The sequence below is a fragment of the Salarias fasciatus genome, chromosome 15, assembly GCF_902148845.1.
Source record: "Salarias fasciatus chromosome 15, fSalaFa1.1, whole genome shotgun sequence".
Classification (NCBI taxonomy): domain Eukaryota; kingdom Metazoa; phylum Chordata; class Actinopteri; order Blenniiformes; family Blenniidae; genus Salarias; species Salarias fasciatus.
The window spans coordinates 14,185,821-14,205,936 of record NC_043759.1 but is presented as its reverse complement, the minus strand read 5'-3'; the positions used below and the strand labels follow the sequence as shown (position 1 = coordinate 14,205,936).

The following is a 20,116-nucleotide window of genomic DNA, read 5'->3' as shown; positions in this document are numbered from 1 at the left end:
GGGGATATTAGAGGCTGTGTCATAATCCTTGGCGGGCAATTCATCAGAGACAGATCAATCTGGATATTGACATGTTCCACGCTGCTCATGACCATACGCTCCCAGTTCCTTACTGGTAGTTGATGTGAAGACAGAAAAACAAGATCAACACTGAAATGTGTATTTTAACACTTTTTATAAATAGGAAAAACTTTAAAAAAATTCAGTAAGTCACAAGGCAAAAGTAATAAAGAAGTGGATTTATTAGTATGAGCACATCTTTTGGGGCTGCATTTCTCTAGATTAAAATTAATTTATAGATTAAAAAATACTTTTCAAAAAAACAAAAAACAAAAAAACAATTACAATCTCAATCCCACTTTTTTCTTTTGATACAATTAAATTCTGTCTATTCATCCATATTAAAGCTAAAGGCTCCTTAAACAATATGTTTAAGGATATTTTCAACAATGTTTAGCCTTTTCTGAATCTTGAAAGCACAGGGAGGTCAGACTGAAGAGATTTTTTTTAACTACTACATTTAACAACAGAGAGAGAACAAAACTCCCTGTGAATGAAAAACAAAGAAACTATACAATGTTAATGATGTAATTCTCTTAATCTGGAAGAATAAAACGGCCTATTTCAGAAAAAAACAGCTCCCTCAAAAACCTTTTTGTTTTTTTTATACTTGTTCAGTTAATTCAATCTTATTTTCTTGAATCCCACAGATACGGCCAGAAATAGTTAGATATTTAGTAACTCAGTGAGTTCATTTTTGTGCACAAAAGCAAGCTTATCAACACAATGAAGGTCAACACAGGAAGTGACCCCAGGCACACACTGACACATCACTACGACTGATAAATGCAAAAAATATCAAATCATTTTATAAAGTAATACCACTACATACTCTGCTTTTCGAGTGTGTGTGCGGTCCGATGTGAGCGGGACTGATCACCCGAGTCACCGTGAAGTGTTACATATGTGACCCGTGTGGAGCCGGCAGTTACACAAATGCATTTCCTCTCTGATGAAGACATACAGCTCTCCTGCACGGCCATCGCAAAGGCAAACATCAACTCCTCCTGAACTGCTGCTGACACCCACATGGGCTCCTCCTCCGGCTCCTCCCCCCCCCCCCCCCCCCCCCCACCTCACTCCATCCCACTCCTCCACCTTCCTCCACCTCCTCACCTCTTACATGCTGCTCAGCGCTCAGATCCACAGCGTGAGGCTCAGACCTATGTGGGAATTTCTGCTAACGGCGGCTGAAGGCTGAATCCGCGTGTTGACGAGGACGTCGGCGCGGCTTGAATTCAAACGGCTCGCTCAGCTGAAGTCTGCCAGGAGACTAAAAGTCATTTAGACCTGCAGCCTTGATATTCAAAGCTGCTTCATTCTGTCTTTTTGTTCTACTGTGGAGTCGCTCAAACTTTGCGCAGAGAGTGAGAAACGGAGAATTTCCTTTTGCTTTTCTTGATTTCTCTGATTTTCATCTGCTGAAGAAGCAAACCTCTGGGCCGCCGTCCCTGCTTAGAACGGGGACAACTCTTTCCAGTAATTCACTCTTGTGTGAAAAGCGTCTGAAGCGGCACCCCGTCGGCTCGACTCTGACTCCGAACAGCTGTTGCGTTCGACATCTCGTCTCCGAAGGGAGCCGGAGTATTCAGAAAGTATCATCCTCCACTACGATGCGGACCGACCTGCTCGCATCAGAGTGCCTCGTACTTAGCAACTGGTGAGGATGGGAGACGGCGTGATGACCTACCTGTATTTGACAAGTGTGTTTTTCACCTCGTTGGAGAGAGGAGCGCAGAGGAGAGGAGCGGAGCAGGGGAGGGGGACGGCGAGCCGGGGAGGCAGAGTGTGAGGAGGGACATGCTGTGAGGGAGAGACGGAGAGAGCGAGGGAAGAAGAAAGCGAGGAAACTCGGACGGACTGGAGAAGGAGTAAAGGGGAAGTGCTGGAGACTTGGCCGAGCGCCCGTTTAAACGCTGCAGCGTCGTGCTTTTGCCGGAGCCGTACGGGGTGAGTATGTATTCTGTTTGATGTGAGCAGCTGTCAACTGGCCGAACACACTGTTTAGTGCAATCAAACGCTCGAATCCAACGCGATTAAACTTTGATTAGGGAATTAGAAATGTAGCCTCAGTTACTGTATTATTAAATCATGAGATTCATCAGTTGTCATCTATAGACTGTCATATAGCCTTTTTTTTTAAAGTAGGAATTTAACACCACATAAAAAGGTTGTTTATGTGATATTAAATTTGATTAGATGAGCTTCTCTCTGTTTCTAGATGCTCTGCATTTTTAAAGAGGGAGAGAAACAGATGGGGAGGATTTGATTAAAGGCTTCAATAAAAGAAAAAAGAGGGAGAGATGATCAGTCATAACACAGGCATCCCATCATTTGTTCTATTGTCTTGTTGGAGAAATAAACACCACAAGGCTTCAACAATGAACAATGACTTGAGTGACAGGAATTTCAACAATAACCAGTTAAAAACTATTTTCTGATTAATAAAAAGAGTTGAGCATGGTATCGATCGTTACATGTTTAAAAACTGCTGGATTTTCTGCAACTAATGGATAATCCCACCTTCACTCAGGATGTAGTGTGTTATATTTATGAACACAAGGCCACCAAGGGTTTGATAGACCTTTATTATAAAGTAGGAAAAGTGGAAATTTTGTGCATTCAGGAAAAATGAATATGTTTAATGTTTTTTCAATTTGGCTTTAAAGATTTTTTTTAATAAAAAAAAATGTTCTTAATTATCTGTTAACTCTCTATCCCTGGTATTGTTGAAGCACAGCAGCTTTTGTGGTAAACCGTTTATATAAATATGTCAGAAGCCCTACCAGCATCGATTTGAAATGACATAACTCTCATCTTAGACTATTCTCTTTTACTAATATGCATAAAAGCCAGTAACCTCACTAAATATTTGCCTGTAGAAAATACTGACCACTTCAGCTCCAGCAAACTATCAAGTATTCCAGATGGACCATTTCCCAAACAAAAAAAAATCTAATTATAAACTGAAATTTTGAGAGTTCAGACCTTTTTCTACCATCGCTTGATGGAATACACGCTCAGTCATCTGAAGCGATCGATGTCTAATGGAGAAACTTCATAAGCACCGGCTCTGAAACAAAAGGTCCGGATATTTTGGGATGAAAGTGGGAAGGCTGTCTTGTGGGACGATCTCAGTGAAGAGTCTATGATCCACCTGCGGCTTTTTTTAGCCTGCATCCATCCTCCGCTGGCCGCATCTCAATCACCATTTGCAAGGAAACACGCTGAAGCACCTGTAATGCTTTCTTTCCTATTTTTGCCAGCCAGACGGCGCACGGCTGGCTTCATTCCTCTGCTTTGACGCCAGTCTCCTCTCATATACATGGCTAATCAAGTATCCATAAGGACAGCGGAACATATAAATGAATGGAATGATTGGGACGATTCATCTCAGTTAGGAAAACGTCCTTGTGTTTGTCAATCTCGTTACCCGAATCACTGAAGCTCTAATAAGATTTCCTTTTGTCTCATTATGATTGAGCCCTGATAGGTCCCCATTAGCAGCCTTGGTAAACTACGGCTGCGGGGGAGGAGGATTGATCCTTGTGTTAATGTGTACAGATAGATGACCGTATTAGGACGTAAATAACTAGCCAGCTATTTCCCCCCGGTCATACAGGCGCACGAACACACAGAGGAAAAAAAAAAAAAAGAAAGAAAGAAGAAGAGAGAACCACACTGTGTGTACATTGTACCCAAGCAACGACGCAATCAATCCCCAACAATGCAAGGACTGAGACAACCCCTGGAAAAAAAAAAAGAATGCAAAAACAGTTGAGAGCCATTAATTCCCGAGGGCAACGCAAAGCAGCCAGATGCATTTGAATTCAATCCATACATCTGCTTTCATCTTTGATTCACGTCGACTGAAGTGATCAAGGTGACGAATGGTTTCTCTGCGGGGAAAAAAAAAAGCTTTTCAGAACGCACAAAATATTCTGAGTGTCAAAAGCATCAAGGTTTCATCATCAGCGAACGGTCGTCTCGGTCTAGAAGCCATATTCGGGGAATAAAAAAAAAAAGCTCCCTCCTGATGCAAAGAGCCTCATCATTGGGTGTAATAAAAAGCATAATGATGCTCATTCAAAACGAATCAACATTAAAAGATATTCGGACGAGCAATGACGACACATAACAGCCCTTCAGAAGTTCATGCAGTAATGAAAATCGGCCTGACCTCCATTTCAAATCAGTATGTTTATGAAATCTTGTCTGGCTGGCATTTTTCCAACCACACCAAGTACCATAGAGATTTCAGAAGCATTCTTTTTGAGTCAAGGACTGTGGGCAATAACCATTCAAGTATATATCCTTTAATAGACCCCGAAGGAGGAATTCAAAGTGTTTTGTTAATACCGTGTTGAATGTGTATGGCGTGCAGAATTCATCAGAAGCAGAGTTTAAGGTTCTCTGTGGGGGAGGAGGGGAGAGGAGGAGGGCATCCAAATGCATCTGGATACGTTCACCAGAAGAGAGATTCATAATGAAATACAAACAGGCTGAAGGAGTGTATACAGGGATGTATATAAGCAGCAGAGGCCGGTCCTGCCGAGAAACGTCTGAATGGAACGGGCATGAATGGAATGTGTGTGTGAGTGGCGTCATTTTAAAATGTCCGGTGAGCTCTTTTCTTTAGCTGACAGTCGATTATACTGAATATTTTCAATACATTTGAAGAACAAGATTCATTATGGGACCACACTCTAAATAATCCTACTGCAGCCCCCAGGCCTGGTGGCACACCGGGTTAGGCCTTGACCTTTGAATGTAGGGAGGAGGAAGAACTCGAGGTCCAACCTGGGTTGTTCTCATTAAATTTTAAATATTTCTTCTACGAGCTTCCATACAGAAACTCCTCCTACAGGCTGTTTTGACAAAAAAAGGTTTGTTCACAAGTCTGATTACGCATTTTTTTAACTGAGTGGAGCATGGAATTGTGATTTCAAATTAAAAACCACTCCTCCTGAAAGCGACTGCTTGAAGGGCGACTTCGTGGGATTGTCATTTTCCGGCATGTCATTTTGTAACGCTGCGGGGCTTGACAGCCGTGAGCTGCGCCTCAGTGGGAGCTATAATTATAAAAACTGGCATCTGAAGCGTCAGTAACCTGTCCAACTGTTGAGCCATTTTTGATAAAACAGTAAGAGGAGATCTCCATCTGGCAGCGTGGTTCTCAAACAACAGTGGAACTTGACTCTTTTTTTTTTTCCCTCTCCCTCTCTTTTTCCCACGAGTGATTCTTCTGTCACAGTAGTGGTGTTAAAAGCGCTGACCAGAGTCTTCACACTACTCGAGGCAGGAACTGGAGCTAATGACACCACAGACTTCCTGCCACCTACTTTTGTTTTCAGAAACTCCAGTTTTTTGCCAGAAGAACAACACCTCCTTCCTGCTGGACAGTGAAGTGACTTCTCTGTGTACTGCGGCTGAAACTATGCATTTGATTCCAAATACGACCCCGCTGAGATAAAAAGAAACATTTCAACTGAATTCTCTGAGTTTTAAATGTTCAACCAGTCTCACAGTCATGAGGCAAGCTGGCTTTAGCCTGCTGCTGATGAGCGGTGGCAAGAATAATTACAGAAAACCAATAAAGTATCTTGTTTTATGACATTATTAAAGCAATCTCACTTATTCTGTTTATCCAGACAGTACGAGCAGCTGATAACAATGTAATCACAAAGTCAACAAACCCGTGATATTCCTAATTATCTCCTCAGTATTATCTGGACTAGCTGAAGGGATGCACTGCGTTAGAGATCATTATATCTACTGGTTGAGAAAGGAGCACCGATGGGACATAAAAGAAGATTTTCACAAGGTTTTAGGGGACGGGGTCATCTGGGCTTCTCTGCTCTTCATATTGCCACCGTGACCCCATGCAGACTAAACACACTAAAAAGATGAATGAACAAAAGAACAAAGCAACTATTACACTAAATTCCATCTAAAGTCTCACACTAAATTCAGATTATTGGAAGCGGATAGTATTTTCTTTTGATGTTATCAGTTCTTGAAATAAACAGCTGAACGAAGGACAAGAGAAAGCAGCAGGCAGTTCTTACACATGTAATCTGATGTTTATTCAATGCTCTGAGCACCACTGGTACTGTGACAAGAGACGTCTTTTGTGCTGCTATCAGGACAAATGATTCGGTTCAAGATTAATCAAGATTGCTTTGTACAGTTTCAGGACTTCGTGAAACAGTAACCATGTGGAGAACAGCTTCAGCTCATGTCAGTGAACAGCACGAACAGAGAGAGCAGCTCCACAACTGCTTAAATATGGAGAATGTACCAGGTGATGAGCCCAGTGAGGCTTCAGCAATCACAACTAAAACAAAATGTTAATCAGTTATCACTGTCAAAAGCAGCGAAGTTAGAGCACAGGGTTATTTTTGGCTTCGCCAATCATCCACTTCTAAAAAGTCATCATTTCACAAAACCTCAGTACTTTCCTTTTCTAAATGTGAGGCATCACAACAACAGATTCCACCCACTCAGATATATATTTGAACACGTTTTGTTTTTGGGCTGCTCAAATGTACTCGGCTCTGAAAGCGGCGTCACACTATTATCAGATAAAATGCCCGGCGATGAAAGTCTGGATCTCTGCAGCTCTCATCTCCGTCAGTATCACACACTGCTGCGCAGTACGGCAAAAACATAATCTCCCTTCATGATTAAAAGGTGGTAAAAATCAGCACTCGCGTCTGATGCCTCCGCCTCGCTGGAGGTGAGGCTCCGCTCTTGACCGCTGCGCCTCGGGATTTTTTGAATATTGCAAAAACTGATACATAACAAAAGGTGAAGCAACACAGCTGTAGGCCATTTCTCTCCTGAAATACATGATATCTACAATGTGTTTTATTTTGTCCAACCTCCCCGATGAAACAGACGCGCGCTGCAACGCCTTGGATACAAAAAGTAACGAGGATTTCTGTGACGGATTCTTGATTTCATGGCTACCTTAATTGGCCAGAAAAACAGCTCTTAAAAGCATCGCCTCCCACGTACAATTAAGTTTCCTCTGGAGAGCGGCAACCTCTTGCTGTATGACGTGACTAATCTGGCGATGTGGGCAAAACACAGAGACGAGGGATGGGAGTCAAACAACTCACAGGAGCACCTTTGGCATTTCACACTGCAAGGGAAGGAGGGAGAGCGACACACTGCTGTAACGCACGCAAACTTTCTAACGGTGTGAGGAGGGGGAAAAAAAAAACAACAACAAAAAAAAAACTGTTTATTGCCAAAAACATTTAAGTTAAAAACAGCCTGGAGGCTTCTTCCTGGAGCACAAGCAAGTTCAAGCCCCGCACAGCTCGTCAGTGGGAATGAAGAGATCTGACAGCGAATAACAGGCCGTGCGTGTCGGGCGAGTAATTAGTCGCACGCAGGATCCAACAGATTTGGATCCAAAAAGAAACAGCTTGACTGATGAGGGCTGCCGAGCATGACTTGGAACTTTCCGATTATTAATAAATGTGTAGATTTTTCAGCCAAAAATTGCAATAATTAGCCTTCTGCCCAGTATGTCCAAATGCTCTGAAACATCACTCAGCCTGTTGAAAGGCAGCAGAAGCTGTGAGTTATTGGCTGCGGACAAATGAACCATCTTATATATACACACATCCTGCGTGCACAAAAGCAACAAGTTATTTGAAGTCATGCTTTCTAACACTTAGCAGAGGTGTTGAGTCCTGGTCAGGAGGCGCTACAGTACACCATGTTTTCATCTCCATTTCATTTTTTATTTTCCTTTTTTAAGCATTGACTGTAATAAGTTTGTCCTCATCAAACTCTGCTGGGAGTCCAGCCATTCGCTAGAAACTGTTGAAAACATCTAGGATTGTGGTCTTCCTGACTTCTGGCCAAATATATACAGTAGTGTTTGAAATGTGTTGTGAAACGGGGCGAGATAATAAGAGCATAGGGGCCTCATTCACGAAGACGTCTGATTTGTAATCCATATATATATATAAAAAAGAAACTATACATAAACATCAGAAACATTTTAATCAGCTGAGTAAAAGTAAAACAGAGAACAGCCTCAAGAGTCAATTCAAACTGGAAAAGGTTGGTTAACAAAACTGAGCAAATAAAGTATAATTCGATTCAAATGGTTTCCACATCATTTATGTGCCGATGATGTGAGGGAAAAAAGAGGGATGGAGGAGAGAGTGTTGGCCCAAACCCATTTTTACTGGTACTTTAATACTTAAATCACATCTTAGATAATGTGTAAAAATCAAAAGATGTACTGTCATAGACAGACAGTTCATGAAGTGCAGAGAACTTCATTAAGTTCAATAATATGTGTGAATGGTTGACTTCCAAATACTTTTTGTTTTTCTCAGAATGAGGTATTATTGTTACCTGCTGCTGGGATCTTCACTTGTGCTAATAAGACACTTCATTTTATAAAATCCAGTATTTACATATATATAGCTTGCAGCTGTTGAAACTTCAGACTTCCTGTTTTGTCGCCAGAGAAGCTTATTTAAAACTACTACTCCTTTACCTTCCACTGACTTCTTTATATAATTTCTTCTCAAAAAAAAAAAGAGAAAAAAAGGAATAAAATCTTACAGTGAAAAGTCATCTTTGACCCCAAGATTCTTCCTGCTGCTCCGCCTCCCTGAGGCTCTGTGGCGCCCCCCGGGGGAGGCCCGCCCCACACCGACCTGCTGACCTGCTCAACTACCCACTGCAGTTACGAAACCTGTTATGTTGACAAGAGTCTGATTCAGACTTTCACTGGAAAACCCAACAGTTTGACAACTGTAGTTTAATTTAAAGATGAAAGAAGTTTAGAAATGTGCTGCTGCTAGCCCTGCCTCTCCTCTAGCAGCGGGTTTACCAATGCAAGGATAGAGTCGCCATCCCCATGGCAACCAGCATGCTTCCAAGGGAAAATATGGCAGCGGGTTACGAACATCATTGCAGCTCAAACATGTCTGAATCAGAGTCAAAGAGTCGAAAAGTCACTGTCAGAAACAAACTGCTGTTCAGGTTGAAGTACAGCAAGCTGAGTAAGCTCAGCAGACGAGACTCTGGGCAGACAGATTTTGGTACAGAAGATAAAAAAAAAAAAACACTTTTTCCTTCTAATAAAGCTCACAAAATACTAGTTTTCCAAGCGCCATGTTATGTATGCATAATCTCTCAAAAATTGATTTTTGTGAAGAAATGATTAAAGACTGGAAAACATCAATGTGTTTCCTGAGGCTTGGAGTACAGGCTTTTTTGTATCTCAACCAATATTTTGCAACTCCCAAAATATTTACTGCATGAAGGGCTGATGAATCCAGAAAATGCAAACACAAACAAAAATAATAAAGATGCAACAATACAAAGCTGAAGTATCTACGAGGAAAAAAAAAAAAAAAAGAATTAGAATCTGTTTGTAGGCGCACAAATTCACAGCTCATCATCGGCTTTAATCTGCTGCCCACAAACAAACAAACAAAAAAAAAAGACGCTGAACTGTTGTGAGCACTGAAACTTGAGCTTCTGGCTACCAGTTTTTTTTTATTATCAGCTCAGGAATGCACGCTAGTGGTTCGGGGGGCCTTCAGTCTCCCACAACCCTGAGATGAAGATACAAAGCAGCATAGAAGATGGATCAATTATCAATTTCGTCAATCGATCAGCTTGCTTGAAGAAGTCAAGTAGTTTGTCTATGCAAATGATGAAAAACATCAATTCTTTCCTAAAGTCTGATGAACAGCTTTGCTTGCAACCAAGACGTATTAATTTTATTATCATTATGATCATTTATTATTCTTATGAGGGACTAAAGGCCCCAGATAATGCTTTGGGTTAATAGATGAGAATTAGGCAAATTAAGCTTGAAAAATGACTCATAATCGATCATTAAAGTAGTTGCCAATTAATCAGATAATCAACTTCATTAACCAGCTAATTATCGCAGCTCTACAAAAACAAAACACACGGTCAATTAAAGCCAAAGAGTTTCCGACTTGCGGGAAGATTTGGCTGCGAACGCTATCGCTCCATCACAGATCAGCCGGCATTATTCATAAGGAGGCGATCGCACAAACCCTCTTCGGCTTATTTCATGTTGCCTTCACAAGCAACAGACTCTGGAGCTGACACAAACAGCCCCGGCTGCCCAAGGCATCAGCTCCACGCTGACAAACGCCCCCAAAAACGAAAAACTTCTCACAGTCAAATCATCGGGGGCGACGGAGAATGTGCAACAGATAAAACCAGCCAAAAGAAGAAGATGGGGAGAAGTTTCAGCTTCCACACACAAACAGGATGTTGATGAGATCAGAAGATTAATGAGCCGCAGTCGACCTGCTCACATCATGATGCCCACCAACTAATGAAATAATTGATGGAAAGCCGACAGTTTTCGCCAATCAAATCAAGCATGAGCCGCTCTGGCGTTCCCAGCTAGGTGGGAGCTGTTGACGCGAACCTCACTTTTCATCTCCGACTTCCTGTCTTATGCTAATTAACATGAAACACGAGAAAGAAGAAAAAAAAAAAAGTATCTTCCAGTTGAACTGGGGTGTGTTTTAATCAGACATCACTGAGCTCTCTCACCAACGGTCCTCTGGGAAAAAAGAAATATCAACAGAATCAAAGACTGTGGAGAGCTCGGGGGCCCAAACAGCGACTGGCCGCTCAGGCTGAAATGAGCAAAAACAAACAAGCATTTTCTATGCAGTCATCCGACGGCAGCATCCATACAATGAAATCACACTGCTTGAAGAAAGTCATTTCCTTTTCGACTAATTAGAATCGAGACAACTTGAGAGAACTGCTCACCGGGCGGATTTCCACTCCAGCTAATACGCAGATTAAAAGTCAGCACTCTTGTACTGCTTCTTTATTCCAGTGATGGTTTCAGTACTTTTAGTCAGCAGGTCTTTGTGCTGCTAGATCACTGGTGGAGGAGGTTTTTTTTAAAAAAACCTGGGACTATTGTGACATGTTGAGCCATAGCTTGTACTCAATGTGAATGTGAATACGCTTAATAAAAAGTATGATGCATGGTTTTTAACTGCATGGTAGAGTAGTGGCTTGGCCTTAATCAAATCTCCTTCCACAATCCAGAAACAATAAATAATGGCTTTAAAATTGCAAATAAGTGGTTATGATTGCCAGTCAGACTGTCCAGTGTGTCCTGCTTTCACCCACACTCAGCTGGAACTAACTGCAGCGACCCTGAGTTAGATAAAGCAGCACAGAGGACGGATGGACGGTTGATTATGAGAAGCAAATGTTTGAGTCCTGCATCTGTCGAAAAGATTTTAAATTCATAATATTCATTTACGGAATCTAAAAATTCAGACCTGTTATGCAATGTCCTCCACTGAGACTGTTAGCGTGTCCTCCTATATAAATCCATCAAATCCCAAATCAAATGCAGAGGCCGGCTCTCCTGTGAACACTGCAGGTGTGGATGGAAAAACAAACATCCGCTTCTTGCGTTATGTGCTCAGATCTTACCTGCTGACTCTAACAGGACATGGTAGTCTGTCCCCCTCTGAACGGGTGTGTCGTCGTCGGGCTCCTGCCTCTCCGACTCCTCGTAACGGTCCCAGTTTGACTCGAGCTTCCTCCTGGAGAACACCTCCGCCCTGTAATCTTCCTCCTCGAGCGTATCGTCGTCATCTTGATCCTGAAGAGGTCGAGTGCGGGGAAAACATTAGACGGCTCAGCAAGCAGAGCACGAAAAGCTCTGGCTTGTGACTGATGGCCAGTCATCAGACTACAAATAAAGGCTTAAGAGTGTATACTCCTTCAAATAGATGACTCAGGAGCCAGCACAGACAGAGACAAGGCAGGAGGACAAAGAAACCTGCATGCAACCGTTTGGTCAACAAAATGTCACAAGGTGAGGATTATGCGGCTTTTGCTTTTTGCCTTATAGCTGAAAAACATTTTAAATCCATTTTGTAATTTCTGGAAAACATGCAATAGGTTTATTGGTTGGTGGTGCATGAAGTACTTATTTCTACAATCAGACAGATGAATTTGAAAAATTTCAAGCATTTTTTGAAGTTTTAATTTTAATATTTATGTAGTCTGGAAAAAAAACATCCAATCTTATTTTTGTGATGCTGCAATTTTTTTTCTGACATACTACATCAATGGCAATAAATTCTACTTTTTCTTCTTTCCCCTTAAAAACATACTCCTAGTTGTCTTGCTAATCAAAATAGTAGCAGCTTAGGCTAACTGTTAAAATATTACCTAAATAACAAGTATCACTGTTCAGAGACAGTGAAATGGACAATTTCAACTTTAAAGTAAGATAATAGTAACAACAGATTCATTGATATTCTGTTGTATCAACGAGTCTGTATCTGGTGGCCTGTGCAGAGAGCTTCCGCCCTTTCAGGAAACACTTCCTTGGGACCCAAACTTGGTAAAGCAGTTATGTAAGATAGAATAACAGCAGAACAGCAGTGAAGCAGTGTCAGAATTAAACATGTAATACCAGAGGACCAGAAGGCTGCCCATGAAATGACATGGCAAAGTCTAACACTTCCCTACTAAACAAGTCTATAGATGAAAGTAACTACTCCTGACAATTTGTTCACTGAGGGGTACATTCACTGTTTTGATAAGTTCTGTACACACAACACTGAGAACTACAGCTGGATGCCCAATAGCAACAAAGTGCAGTGAAAGCTAGCTCCCAAAATAACAATAATGTTTATGCATACTGTGTGAATGAGATTATGAAAACATGCATGCTAAAGGCTGTAAAACGTTTTTCCGCTTGAGACATAAAAGACATAAAAAAAAAGCAATCTTTGAGCATTTCAATGAGTAGGAATATGAGTAGGAAACTTTACTGTAGTACTGCAAATATGAAGATAGTTCACAGGAATCATTTAAAAAGGAAAAACGTCTCCAGGTGACAGTGAGTGCGGGATATACAGTAAATATTTATCACTAGGTTTGCAAAATGCTGGATGAGCCTCCTCTGGATTTTCAGCTTCAGTTTTATTTGTTGTACAGTGGAGCTTTCTTAATGACTTTACTGCTAAAGATTATAAATCATGTGTTTGCATATTTTACAAACTGTAAAAACTATAACACTTCTACTGAGGGCCAAAGCAAAAGACACATCCCAATGCATTATAAAAAAAAAAAATTAACATACTTGGAAAAATGAACCTAGAAATCTAGGTACTAGACTACTTAATGTTTTTGTAAGATTGCTGAATAAAGCAGTCAATATTCTTGTCATTGTCAGAAGGCATATTTTCAGACTTGCTCAGTTTATACATGTGCTCCAGTACAAGTCAAAGTAAATCATGCTTTTGTGTGTGTGTGTGTGTGTTTTTTTTTTTTTTCCCATCAATATCACCTAAGACCACATGGTAGCTATGGATGCGCCAAAGGAGATTTTTGTGATTGCAATCAAGAAGCCCCTATGAACCAAAGGAGATTTCTGTGATTGCAATCACAGAGCCCCCACATAGACTGTGAATGAGCCCCCATTGTTTCTCTTCTAATTCTCTCGTTACCATGGCAGGGGCATTACCTGACTGAGCATCACAGTTTGAATAAAGAAGAAGCTTCTAGTGTCATACCCAAGGCTCAGATTGTGCAGAAACAATGCTATCCATGGGGGTTGGGTGGGTGGGGGTGTGAAGTGCTGGTGCTGTATCACTTTAATGATTCACATAAAGATGTTCATGCAGTTTATGATTGTTTCCAGTTGGCATGGCCACGTGTGTGCAAATCACGCTGACAACCAACATGTGTGGAATACAATGAAAACTATTTGTATTGGGAGGTAAACAGAACTGCACACATGCATGCCACGCCAAACCAAGCATCCAGTCAGCCGAGGAGAAGTTTGCACAGTAATGTGTCAGCCTCTGCTGGGTGAAGTCAGCTTTACCACCAGAAAAGGACTGCTCTGAAATCAGTGATAAATTAGCCGAATAGAAGGTAATTCCGTGCAGATATTGACCGTATCTCTCGGTAATGTGTGTTTCATCTCAGGGAAAAATCTAGAAGAACTCCACTACTTTTCACACGGAGTCTGGCGAAGCGGGGTAACGGGAAATCTCACCCGCTGATGGAAGTCTGCACCGCGGCCGCCGCCTCCCCCGCGTCCGCGCCCCCGGTGGTGGTCCCGCTTGCCTCTCCCGCGGTGGTGGCCTCCTCTCCCTCTGCCACGGTACTCACCGCCCGAACCTTCACCGTCGTTTCCACCCCGTCCGCCTCTCTTCCAACTGCCTCCTCTGCCTCTGCTCACTCTACCCTCCATTACTGTCAACTGTATGGGTGCGGACGGTTTAGCAGGTGACACGTTGGTAGTCTCTAGGAATGGGTGCAGCAGCGATTAGAGTCCCAAGACAAGGTAGTGTTTGCTTTGGTTCCGGGATGGAGTCTCATTTACAGGATTTACGTCCTGTATTTATTTCGTAAATATATATATCAGTATATCTATATGTTTGTTGTTTTAGAAGAACGTATGTTTTAGATTAAATAATAAACAATAGAGAAATAAGATTAACAATATACAAGTAGATTAACTAAAATATGTAATCAATATATGACGACTTTTTTTCATATACTGGGTGCAGATTATACAGTACATAAATATATTCATTCATTGAATTTAAAAACATTTTGTTGTAGATAGCATTCTAAAAACTTGATATCAAATTGGAAATGTACTTTTCTAAATTAATAATCAGTATAGCTATATTGATGGAAAAACAAGATGGTTTGAAAATAAATCTGAAACGTTAAACTTTTCTTGTGGTGTGGACTTGGAAATTTCAAGGCTGATTTTTTTTCCAGTTAAAAACCATAATGTGAATAAATAACAAAGGTAAATTAAACAAAGTGGAAATTGGGATTGTAGTAGGTATAGTGGTTATCACTCTCACGTCAGGATGATACTGTTCCTTGGGTGTCTTTTCTGCATTGAGTTTACATTTTCTCGTTGTGCACAGGCAGGTTTTCTTAATATAGGCATGAGGTTGTCTGTCTCTCTGTATTTGCTATGTGATGGACTAGAGAGCTGTGAATAGTGCACCCTGTCTTCGCACAGACTCCTCAGAATTGGATAAAGTGGAGTAGACGTTGGGTGGCTCAATGAAAAGTGCAGATTTTTTATTTCTCACTGATACTTTCTTTTTGTTTTAGGTGAACTGTTCATTCTGCTGGGAGCCACAACGGGATGTATGTCAACTGTAATTCAAACAGATGATACAGCACCATGGATCTCCACAATATCTCCATTGGCAACACCTCGGTTGCCCATGCTGCTCCTCACAGCCTCTGGGAGGTTATAGCCATCGCTACAGTGTCAGCCATTGTCAGCCTGATAACTATAGTTGGTAATGTCCTGGTGTTGCTGTCTTTCAAAGTAAACAGCCAGCTCAAGACTGTTAATAACTATTATCTTTTGAGTCTGGCCTTTGCTGACCTTATTATAGGAGTTCTGTCCATGAACTTGTACACGACATACATCATAATGGGTTACTGGTCTTTGGGGAACCTCGCATGTGATCTCTGGCTGGCGGTGGATTACGTAGCCAGCAATGCCTCGGTGATGAACCTACTTGTGATCAGCTTTGACAGATACTTCTCCATCACAAGGCCACTGACTTACAGGGCAAAGAGGACTCCAAAGCGAGCCGCCATAATGATAGGTCTGGCTTGGCTGGTGTCTTTTGTTCTGTGGGCTCCACCCATTCTGTGCTGGCAGTACTTTGTTGGAGAGAGAACAGTGCCTGTGGACCAGTGCCAAATCCAGTTTTTGACAGAGCCTGTGATCACATTCGGGACAGCTATTGCTGCGTTCTACATCCCAGTGTCTGTTATGACCATCCTTTACTGCAGGATCTACAAGGAGACGCAAAAAAGGACAAAAGATCTGGCAGAGCTGCAGGGGCTCACAGCAGAGAATGTTCCAGAGGGGAATAAGCCACAAAAAACCATCATTAATTCTTGTTTTCATTTCACCAGGGAGCGACGAGAGCCCAGCCAGGCTTCCTGGTCATCGTCAAATCAAAGTAATGCCACTAAAACTACCACAAGGTCAGATGATGCCTGGGTCAAAGCAGATCAGATCACTTCTTTTAACAGTTACACTTCATCAGAGGAGGAAGAGCATCATGTTTCAATAGAAACCCCACAAGGATCCTTCAAAGAGGAAGGTGGACCCAGTAGTAAGAACGGCCAGGTGACTGATTACACAGAGGACCAGTATTTTTCCACAACCCCAAAGAAGAACAGTAAAAAGTGCATCTCCTATAAATTCAAACCAGGCACCAAGGTGAAAAACAATGATCCCCCAAGTGCGACGCCAAGCCCACCCGAAGCACAACAGCCCCCCAAAAATGCCTCCCCGTCCTCTGCCTCCACCACGTCCAAACCCATTGACCCCGCCCTGAAGAGCCAGATAACCAAGAGAAAGAGGATGGTGCTGGTGAAGGAGAAGAAGGCAGCGCAGACCCTCAGCGCCATCTTGCTGGCCTTCATCCTCACATGGACGCCGTACAACATCATGGTGCTGATCTCCACATTCTGCGCCGACTGCATCCCCACGTCGCTCTGGCACCTGGGCTACTGGCTGTGCTACGTCAACAGCACCATCAACCCCATGTGCTACGCCCTCTGCAACAAGACCTTCCAGAAAACCTTCCGCATGCTTCTGCTCTGCCAGTGGAGGAGGAGGAGGCGAGGAGAGGACAAGCTGTACTGGGGCGGACAAAACCCAAATGTAAACAATAAAATGACTTGATGTGGCACCGCAGTGTTATAGCAGACTTATAGATTTAGTCCATGTGTTGGATTTCCTTGTGCTTGTTGACCATCTTCTGCTTTAAGTGCTGATTGTATTGTTGACCTACACGTTGGTGGAAAACGAGCTGCGTATTTCAGCACTTCAATGACTTGTTTAATATTATTATAGGAAAGATATTTTATGAAGCTGGCTTCACATTCACACACTTAAAGCTAAAGGAATCGGTTCACATTTTATCATGTCTACCTGAAGAAGGAAGGCTGCAGATTTTACACATAAGTGGGTGTTTACGTTGCAACTTGCAAAGCAGCAGATTTAGATAAGGAGCTGTGGAGGCAGAAAAGAAATTGATGCTACGGTCATCTCTGTGACTGACTTGATCTCACTGCATGAGCCTATCAGCTGCCATTTGCCAAAAATACACATTTTCATCGGCTGTATTTGAGTTCATGGGTAAAAGTCTCTGACAGGAAAGAAAAGAAGTTGAATTTGATTAATTATTTGTTGTTCAATAACATCCACTTTCTGTTTAAAGTTCATCAAGCCTTCCAAGAGTGTGATGTCAAATCAGTAGAGCACATTTCAATTCAATTATAATGATCACATGTACAAAACCAAGTTTGATATAGTTGTGGCTGCAACTGCTCCTCTTATCCATCTTAGTTATACTAACATCCAGTACCAGGATACAACTTTACAGATCTGGGTCTGTTGAAAATTACTATTTAAAGATGAAATATGCAAGGCCATCTGTCTAGGGCGTACTATCCATTCACAACATTACAAAAAGGACATTTGGATACACTGATTAGTCATGGTATGATGCCCACTGGCAAGTGTAGTAAAAACACAGGCAATCTCTATATCATTAAGTTTTGACACAGTATGACAAAAAAAATCACCCTTAAACCAAGAAGGAACCTCAGCAGGACCAGAGTCAGAGGTGGTGGTTGATCCGCTGTCGTCGGGTTAGAGGATAGAGAGAGAGAGAGAGAGAGAGAGGAAAAAAAGGACGGAACAGGGACTGCGAACAGCAAACAAGTTATCATCAGACGGCAAAAATAAATAAATTACTGTAGGCTTGACGAGGCAAAAGCCCAAAAACCCAAATCTGCTGTTACACTGTCAGAGATTCTGGAGGAAAGTAAAGAGAGCGAGAGAGAGAGAGAAAGAGCAAGTACTAAAGGAGACAGAAAGTTAGTGAAATGCATTGATGACATACTGTATGCATGTATAGGGAATAAAATAAGAATAAAAAGGTTTAACTGAATTGGTCCAGGCTTACCTCAGACTCACTTTAGACTTTGTCAAACAGGAAAATTTTCTATCTGAACTTGAAAGTGAAGTCTGAATTGAAGGTTACTGATGGCAGACAGCTGTTAAGCAGCAAGGCAATAATACGTCCTAAAAACTGATGAGTAAGAGGAAGGAAAATGGAAATGTATAAGAATCTGAGTGAGCTTGACAAGAGTCAAACTTCGATGGACAGATGACCGGTCGGATCATCTCTACAACTGCTCCTCTTGTGGGCTGTTCCTGGTCAGTCGCTATAGCAACTGGTCTAATTAAGGAAAACTAATGAACCGGCAACAAGGTGCAGTGATGCAGCGGGTCCCGCGGGGCCACACCTCGCAACTTACTGGACTCAAATAAACCTGTCATTAACATCTTGGTGCCAGAAACCACAGAGTAGCTCCAGAGAGCCTGATGAAATCCGTGTTTCTTTTTTATCATGGCTGTTTAGCCAGTTAAATGGGAAGCTGCACACATTTACAGTATAACTAATACATGTTCAAGACATCCAACTTCACCCTGTCTGCATGTGTTTTTTGAGAATAGATAAATGATCTTTTCACCAACTGACACCTGGTAAAATTCATCTTACTGACCCCAAACAAGGAAGGATGACTTTGTACAGAAGATTTAATTTCTAATTCCACTTCCAATAATTCAATTGCAGGGACATCGCAGCTATGAAATTATTTTTTGGGACCAATAAATTAAAATCTGGGAGGCAAATTGTGATAACTTTGCCATCTAAAAGCATTTACCAAACATCGCCTCACAACAGCAGCACGGCAGCCTTCTTCTAATCAGAATTCCATTGAAGCATGTAATTAAAAACTGAACCTTTTCCTTTACACCTCTTATACTCCCACTCACTACTGCTTAGTTGCACTGTATATACAGAATGTAATATGCTTTTTTTTTTTTTTTTTAATGTTTAAAGACCCTGTGTCTGGGTTTTTCCTTTCCCAAGGTACAGCTACCTTATTTTCTTCTAAATGAAAGACAGAAATGAGGGTTTTATAGAAGCGGGGGCACATTCAACATTTGATTGGCATTTCCACTTGCCCGTCACTCCAGATATGCACTACACACCCCCGTCAGTAAAGCCAATATGAAAAGCCAGGGCTGCAGACGAGACGTCAGCAAGAGCAGCATTTGCACTTCTGTTGGATGCAGAGTTAGTGAACATCTCGAAGCGCAGAGTGAATCCTTTACATGGACAGGAAAAAGAGAGAATTTGATGTTACAATATTTTCTGAGCTATGTGGCACAGGACAACAAATAACTAAATAGAAAGCCCATAGACGCAAGATAATCACTGGAAATGTATTTTTCATTTCACGGGGTCTTTAAAAATAATTTATTGCATATAAAATATATTTTACTGATTTAATTGGGATTTATTTTTCTTCATCTGGCTAATATTGTGCGTGAATTGCTTTGTGTATATTGATGTGAGAAGAATGCTTATTTCTCTGTTTTCTCTCTTGGCTCTTGCGATTGATATTTGAGCTTGTGTTTTAAGGGCTACTCTGTACATTTCTGTGTATTTACAGCTTGTTGAGTTCAGCAGTGGTAATATAATGTGGGATTTTCAATGGATCACACGACCGCCCTCGTTCATATTCATGTTACTGTAGAAAAAAAAAAAAGAGAGGGAGAGACTTTGTAGACATGTAATTGAAGGCTGGCAACCCTCTTGTTTCTCTGATGGATGAGTGACGCCGTTGTAAATTATTGCACTTTTGTCACCTACGATGTAACGTTCAATGTATCTCCCTGAACGTTGTGCCTTTTGTTCTGCACTTAGTGCTTTGTGAATGAACCTGTGCTCATTTTCTGTCTGTGCCGCTCTGTGAAAGTGAGTCTGTGTGTGTACTGATATGAACAGTGAAATACAACATGCAAAAAGCAGAAATATAACCGCCATCCAGCGTGTCCAAACTAAAATAATTCTGGATGTTGGAGTCTTTCTGATGAGAGGTGAAGCGGACCTTT

General features: G+C 41.7%; 2 protein-coding genes across 3 annotated transcripts in view; one reads left to right on the top strand and one right to left on the bottom strand.

The window, feature by feature from the left end:
* Nucleotides 1-14,344, bottom strand: part of aven (apoptosis, caspase activation inhibitor) — a 32,439-nt gene extending 18,095 nt beyond the window's left edge. Inside the window, exons 1-2 of the mRNA XM_030110460.1 lie at nt 14,138-14,344; nt 11,551-11,722 (exon numbers count right to left, since the gene is read on the bottom strand). Coding sequence (XP_029966320.1) covers nt 11,551-11,722; nt 14,138-14,335 — 370 coding nt within the window. The 5' untranslated portion in view covers nt 14,336-14,344. The remainder of the gene's footprint in view (nt 1-11,550; nt 11,723-14,137) is intronic.
* Nucleotides 1,999-20,036, top strand: chrm5b (cholinergic receptor, muscarinic 5b). 2 transcript variants are annotated; one of them, XM_030110459.1, is made up of 2 exons: nt 1,999-2,010; nt 15,223-20,036. In XM_030110459.1, exon 2 carries the CDS (start codon nt 15,296-15,298, stop codon nt 16,823-16,825), a length of 1,530 nt encoding a protein of 509 aa, XP_029966319.1. In that variant the 5' UTR covers nt 1,999-2,010; nt 15,223-15,295; the 3' UTR covers nt 16,826-20,036. The 2 variants fall into 2 exon arrangements, with proteins under 2 accessions (XP_029966319.1, XP_029966318.1); XM_030110458.1 differs by lacking the exon at nt 1,999-2,010 and adding an exon at nt 14,116-14,245.
* Nucleotides 20,037-20,116: the final 80 nt, after the last annotated feature.